Below are 7,210 nucleotides of genomic sequence, written 5' to 3'. Positions count from 1 at the left end.
GGACACGTATGACTTGACTTGTGACTTGCTTGACCTGAGCAATGACTTTACTTGCTTGACTCTCACCACAGTGACTTGGGACTTGCTTGAGACTTATCAAGACTTGAGACTTGCTCATGACTTGCAAATGACTACTCCCACCTCTGAGCAAGACTGGACACTTCATCCAAATTTGCTCTTGTGGAAATTGTTCACAGAGTTGAGTAGATGTAGGTCGCTGACTTTGTAATATAAATTACATTTAATTTATACAGCGCTTTATTTTGAATGATTATTATTGTTATTATAAAGCACAACACTTGATTAAATGAACTTGTTACTTTCCACCACTGGTGGCGGTAATGCATCTCTGAACTCGTTGTCAACCGCCAATACAAACTAAATAATGACCTGGGGGCGGAAGCGGAACTACCAATGTGTTTAGCTTGTACGTATCAACAACTCTTAACGTTGTAAACTTTAGCATTTTCTTGCACCCCCATCTATCTCCAACGAACCCCTCTACAGTTTCACCCCCGGTCCAAATTCCAAGATGTTTAACAGACAGACCAGCCTGTGGATGGGTGATGTATGTATCTATCAACAGCTTTCTTTCAGTGTGGTTAGCTTAGCTACGAATGCTGTTTGCTAGCTCGGATACCTTCATTTAGCCCCGAATATGTAGCCCCTTTTGTTAAAAGGTTAGACCAAAATATATATTTATATACCTTGTTACCAATACGATACCTTTTTCCGCCAATAGTAACCAACATTGTGTGAAAAAAGCACACTAAACTCATCACCTTGAAGCAGGCGTTAACGTTAGCGAACAATTGACTTCTTACGAGCTCACGTAAACAGTTTACTTAAATGCTATAATGCAGAATTCGCCCAATGCATTTCATCGTGACAAGAAATGGAAGTGACGTCTCTCGAGGCAAGAGCCGTTATGTTTAAGTTTTCATTGATATGAATGGCCCCATTCCCTGTATGTTGGGTATGGGATTGTGCTTTCTGGCTGTCTTAAGGCTTTTTTTGGGATACCAAAATAGAACTGAGAGAGAGAGAGAGATCATTAAAGTTAATAATAACACCCTAGTGACAATTTTAATTAAAAAAAAGGCTATAATAAAATAAGTGATGAATCGCATTTTTTTTCAATTATAATCTAATTTGACAATTTAATTCACACTTCACAATTGTTGTAGTATCATCAGGCGTAAGTAAATATCCCGCTGGTTTTGTATCAATATTATACAAATGTTCTTACAGTCTTTAGAAAATAAAGATATTTACATATGACGATGTAGACAAACATATTTAAAACGTTTGTCTTAAATGCTATCTAAGGAATCTCCACTTTCCTTTCCTGTGTTTAGTTGGACCCATACATGGATGAAAACTTCATCAAGCAGGCATTTAGCGCTATGGGAGAATCACCGTTTGGAGTAAAGATCATCACTCACAGGATAACAGGGTAAGATATACAGAGCACATTATGCCATACACCTGCCCTTCTTTTCAAGCTTTGAGGACAACTGTTACAATATTAGATGTAGGTTTCCTCATCAGACTTGTCGAGCAGAGGTTGATGGCTTTGGCTTAAATGTAGGGATGCTCCGATCGATCGGCCGATATTCACTCTCGGCCGATTGATCTGTGCTCTATAAAGGCCGATCAGGAGAGCCGATCACATGAACTAAAATACATGACACTTTTCTCTGCTGCGCGGCAAACAAGCTTCGCCAAAATGGCTTCACCAGTTCTGGCGTATTTAAGGTGTCCGAAAAAGACAATAAATTTAGCGGTATGCAACGCTGTGTGTGAAGGTAGAAATCTGCGCTCCGCCCCGCTGTTGACGGACCGGTGAGCGGAGCAACACTAAGAGTTAGACCTAACACACTTAGCTATTGTATCTACCTCTGGAACAAGCTAAAGTTATAAATATATTTTATTACTCACTGTCGGGTCACTCATTACTGGATCAGGGAGCTGCATGAGACGATACTGACAGGCTGTGAGGAGAGGGAGAGAGGGGGAGAGAGCGCTTCCGCACGTTTCTCCCGTGTTATTATCCAACGTTAATGTAAACTAACTGGAGGCTGTGGCTCAGTGGGTAGTGTGCTGAACTTCGAATCAGGGGGTAGCAAGTTCAAAATGTTTTCTGTTTCAAAGGCTGATAAAGAGCGTTATTATAAAAGCATGGTACGTTGTGCTTCACATAAAATATTAAATAAAACTATAATAATGAATCTTTTGAAATATAAATCAAATGTAGAGAGTGCACGATGGTCCCAGCGCACCGCACGGACGCAGCGGTCCGCCCGTCAGCGGTATAAGCCTGCATTCAGGAAGCTGCGCTCTGATGGTGTGTATATGGAGGAGACTTTTTGCCGTCGTAGTCTGCATGTCCTTTACATGCTCAGAAGGATCCACACTTTGGACCAAATTAACTCAATGACCAGGCACAGCTCTGAATGAAGTCTGAGGGGATGCAGCATACGGATGGAGCTTTTTAATTTGTTTTGACTAATGAAAAATGTTTCAACAAATACTTTTTTCGCCGACTAACGTATAGTCGACTAATTGGGGGTAGCCCTAGTCAAGGCTAACCTATAGCATACCCTTTAAATAATCAGGTTGCTTTTTTAAGGTGGTTTTAATGTTTTTTATTTACCGTAATACTAAATGTTTCTCTTTCTCTGTCCTCTTGCAGTGGTTCAGCCGGATACTGCTTTGTTGAGCTTGCAGATGAAGGAAGTGTCGACCGCTGTGTCCAAAGACTAAACGGAAAACTTGTTCCTGGATCAAACCCGGTCAGTTTCATGGTTTAATTTCAAAATACTTACCGTTATTCCTTTCATTCAATCCCTACTGCAATATTGTTTCTCCACAAATATTCATATATTATTACAAATTTAATACTGCCTTTCATTTTTTTCCCAATATTAGTCCATGTTTTCAAGCAGTATTTTATTGTTGATTTGACTGTGGATAGTGGAGCTCCACTAGTCTTGGTCCTCCTTTTGCACTACTCTTACTACTGACTGTTGATAAGTCAACATATTATGAGGCTGTAATTTGGCTCCGTAACAGACCAGATTCTGCAATTTTCTGTTTGTGTTAAAAAAATAAATAGAAAATACCACTATTCTGCCTTCCCTGTGGGTTTTAATTGTAAGTGTTTACAAATAAGCGACATTAAATACCAGTAACACATTTTATTTATTGATAAGTAAAACTATATTCTTTATCAGCTGCACTAAAAGCAAACCTCATTAAGGGTCTGAAATGATCCAACATGTGTAAAGTTGTGGGCTTTAGCTGCTTGCTACTGAATTGAAATGCTGTTGGCCCCTGTGAGCTGGCCAAGCTACTGGGCTCCCCTGTCCTACTGCTGAAGGTGGCTGAGAGGCTGCTTGTACATGAATGTACTTTGTTTGAAGCTGGTGAATAGAGTCTCTGGTAGGAACTAACTGAGGAATGGGCTAAAGGCTGCTCTGGGTGGTGGAGGTATGTAAACCCAAATAACAACAACCATAATAACTCTGATCTCTATTTTCAGCAATTTCAGTGCTATACTACAAGTCTTTGGTGTTTCACGTTGGCTTAGTGTGTGTGTTCTCTCTCTCCCCTTTGCAGCCCCGGAAATTTAAGCTAAACTATGCCACCTACGGGAAACGGCCAGAGGCAGGGTAAGTCATTTTTCACACTATTCACAAAAGGTTACAATTCAGCTATTATTTAAGCCTCAGTAAACCTATTACCTATAACCTGAGATTGAGGAAATGTGTACAAAGTCAAACTAACATAACCCTTAATAAAAAATATGTGTTTGAAAAAGAAAACATTGAAGATATGTTGAGATGAATTACCAGTACACATTTTGTTTGTTTTTGACATTAGGCTGTATTACTTTGTGTGAATGTGTACGAGTGTTAAAGTCTCGACTATTTAGAGCTTTGCCTAAATCCTCTATCTGATATAAGTCAATTCATTTCTGTTTGTTATTATCAAAAAGACGACTTATTTGTGTTTTGATTGATGTACAATTTTAACCACCAGATGATAGCGGGTAATGGGGTTACAGTGTTCAATTATATCAGTTATATATATAGTTCAATTATACGCATGCACATGGCATTGTATTAATACATGATTTACTTTTATAACATAGATATACTTTCATTATTAATAAAAAAATAAAAGTATTCTTTTTTCTCCGGTTCCAAATTAACTTTCCATTTGTTTCACTTGTATTCTTTTTTTGTTCTTTTTTTGGCCAAGATGGTTTGTTTCCAGGAATGCCCCTATCGTATCCCATTGCATATTATGTGGCCTAACCAAATATAACAGGGAGGAGGCAGCTTCTTCCATACTTAAGAGGTTCAGAAATCTTTTCAAATGAACGCCAAGGCCTTCTCTTAATAAACAGTTATTTCTCAAATGTAGGAAAGGCACTCATTCATTTTTTTCAGGGTTTCAGGTAAACGTAACACAAATTAAATTCCCAAAGTCAGTTGCCCCTTTTAATGTTTTAATACAGTGTGTATCTGTGTTTGAATATATATTCAACGTTGTTACTTCTCGCAGGCCGGAGTTCTCAGTGTTTGTGGGCGACTTGGCCTCCGAGGTGGACGACTTCCAACTGCATCAAGTCTTCAAGAAGTACCTTTCCTGCAAGGGAGCCAAAGTAGTTACTGATCAGTATGGATACTCCAGGTACGTCGGCACATAGAGGTGGACCAGACAGCGTCAGACATTTTTATTATTAAGATTGACAATAGGTTGATTTATTCATCATTTGTAAGAAATATACAATAATACAACAATGTTTCCTGGTTTCTGTGTGATTTAAAAACCACCAGTACATCTTCATCTTTTTTCGAACAAAGGTTGAAGAAATGTTTGTGCCGTCTTGCTAAAACTATTGTTTTCCCCATATAGGCTAAGCAAGAGCAACTCACAATTCAAGTGATGCTACCTCATGTTAAAAGTAAAACAACAAGTTTCAGTTCTACCATAATAATACCCATTCTATTCTGTTTTTCATAAGTGGCTATTAAATGCCAAGTATGGAGCGTGTGTCGGAGTGGAGAGGAGGTTTAACGGTTGTTTCACCTGCAGAGGCTACGGCTTCGTCAAGTTTGGGGATGAGGGCGAGCAGAAGAAGGCGATCGAGGAGTGCCAGGGTACGATGCTCGGGGGAAAACCGCTCAGACTCAGCATTGCTGTGGCAAAGAGGTGAGAACTAGGACAGGAAACATGATGAAACATGGCAAAGTATCCAGACTACAAGCTATGCCAAAGATCATATAATGTTTATTGACAATGCCTCTTTGTGTGTTCATGCGTGTCAGGCTTATTGAGACTTGTATTTTATCCGTTTTCAAGGATTTGCTTGGGAAATAAAATGGGGTTTTTTCCCTCTTTTTTTCACGTTGCTTTTGGTTAAAATGGGCTTTAATAGAACCCAATAGGTGTTTTGGGGTTGCACCGCTGAAGCAAAAGAGCTTTTGTAAATACATTTTTGTTATCATTGCATTGACATTTTAAACCAACTGTTTTTTTATTTTAATATGCAAACCCAATTATACATCACATTACATTATAATAAACTTTAAATGTTTGACTTGATTTTTTTTGGAGGAACATGTTTTTGCTGAAACCTGCTTATCCGTTTAATAGTTGATGGATCAATTAATAGAACCTTTGTATTAATGTATTGCGTTGTATTTCTTATGTTGCAGCCAAAAGATGAGCAACTACCATGGGGGCCAGGGCCAAAATTTCCATAGCAACTACAACCAGTCCCAGTCCAGTTACTATGGCAGCCAAGGCAGCGGGGCTCAGGGGGGTTACTACCCTCAGTGGGGAGGCTATGACCAGTACAGCGCCTGCAACAGCGGTTACAACTATAACTACGGGCCCTATGGATACCCCCCACCAGGCCAAATGGTGCCACCACCTCCCATGGGGTTCCCCCCCACGTCTACAGACATGTCCGGAGCTGTAGAGGTGAGGAGAACACGTTCACACCCATGTTTGTAGGAATAGATTGAGATGCTTGGTATCCGTGCAGTGAGTAGATATGATTCAGAATCAGTGGTCGCGTGAACCGAATGTTTTCCGTCTATGACAGTTTTTTTTACAATGACGGAAAAATCTGAAAGCACTCTCATTTTGACCGATTAGAACAAACAAATTAACTCGGAACAGCGCCAACGTTTCCCCGCAGCGAGGCTCCGGTGTTATGCCGTGTTGTGCATCCCGGCCAAATAGGAAATGATATTGTTTCCAAACTGTACTTTGCCGTACAAATCATTGAAATGCCCGTGAGTTTTCGCTTTACGCTGTGGGCATGCATAACACCGGCACTAACAGTTTACGAGCATGATCTCCCCCCCCCCCCATCGATTATTTTCCTTCCCATTTCCATTCTTTGTGCTAAACTTGCTAACTTGAGCATTACATTTATTGTAAAAAGACAGAAACAACCAAAACATACTCTGTGCTAAACTAAATTAAAATATATTCTAAAATAGAGATTATTTTGTTAGGGAAAGGACATTGTGACCTTTGAAATGTAACCCCTTTTTATGGAAGTACTTTAATGATGCGAAATTAGAGTATGTCAAAGAAAATACTTTGTTAACCAGGAAGACATCTTTGTGTTTCAATATTTTTACACAAAATAACTCAAATCATCCTGAAACAAAGATTGGTACAAATAGGTAAGGTGTTTGTTACAAATCTTGTGTATATCACGACTTGGATATGGATTTTGCATGGTAACCAGTATTTTTTATTAATGTAATACAAGTACACTTAATATATTAGGGCTAGTACAATTAATTGACAGCTATTAAAGAACTATTTTAATTAACATGCTTCATATTACAACGGTGCAGCCCTAACATTTCAGAAATAATTTCACAATATTTGATGTTTTCCCAGCAGAGCCACGAGGAGGGTGGGGAGATAGACGAGGATAATTCAGAAGGTAAGACTTTTTATATCATGAGGGGCGTTCACACCAAGTTATTTTCCCACAATAGTTCATGAGAACTCAGTTCATGAGAACTCTTTTAGTTCTGATGGACCAAAGCAGATCGCGTTCACACCGCAATGAGTTCCTGTGGGTGGATTCGGCAAATGAAGCTGCTGACGTCACTTCTTCTGCTTTGGGTTTACTGGAGTACTGCCAAAGGGCACACCAGGGGGAGTAGGG

General features: G+C 39.4%; 1 protein-coding gene across 2 annotated transcripts; it reads left to right on the top strand.

The window, feature by feature from the left end:
- Positions 1-383: 383 nt before the first annotated feature.
- Positions 384-7,059, top strand: LOC104956164 (tRNA selenocysteine 1-associated protein 1-like). Of its 2 annotated transcripts, none has more exons than XM_010783618.1 (8): positions 384-568; positions 1,359-1,456; positions 2,696-2,795; positions 3,622-3,674; positions 4,573-4,701; positions 5,107-5,223; positions 5,730-5,997; positions 6,940-7,059. In XM_010783618.1, exons 1-8 carry the CDS (start codon positions 533-535, stop codon positions 7,042-7,044), a joined length of 906 nt encoding a protein of 301 aa, XP_010781920.1. In that variant the 5' UTR covers positions 384-532; the 3' UTR covers positions 7,045-7,059. The 2 variants fall into 2 exon arrangements, with proteins under 2 accessions (XP_010781920.1, XP_010781919.1); XM_010783617.1 differs by having other exon boundaries at positions 6,937-7,059.
- Positions 7,060-7,210: the final 151 nt, after the last annotated feature.

Source organism: Notothenia coriiceps, unplaced genomic scaffold (assembly GCF_000735185.1).
Source record: "Notothenia coriiceps isolate Sejong01 unplaced genomic scaffold, NC01 NC01_scaffold00025500, whole genome shotgun sequence".
Lineage (NCBI taxonomy): Eukaryota > Metazoa > Chordata > Actinopteri > Perciformes > Nototheniidae > Notothenia > Notothenia coriiceps.
The sequence above is the reverse complement of the archived record's forward strand: the minus strand, read 5'-3'. Positions and strand labels throughout refer to the sequence as shown.

Bases quoted from the DNA above. Each gene is read 5' to 3' on its own strand.
- LOC104956164 (XM_010783617.1), top strand. From the start codon at position 533: ATGTTTAACAGACAGACCAGCCTGTGGATGGGTGAT. The intron at 1,457-2,695 runs GTAAGATATACA...GTCCTCTTGCAG, and splicing joins ATCACTCACAGGATAACAGG to TGGTTCAGCCGGATACTGCT. The intron at 2,796-3,621 runs GTCAGTTTCATG...TCCCCTTTGCAG, and splicing joins TTGTTCCTGGATCAAACCCG to CCCCGGAAATTTAAGCTAAA.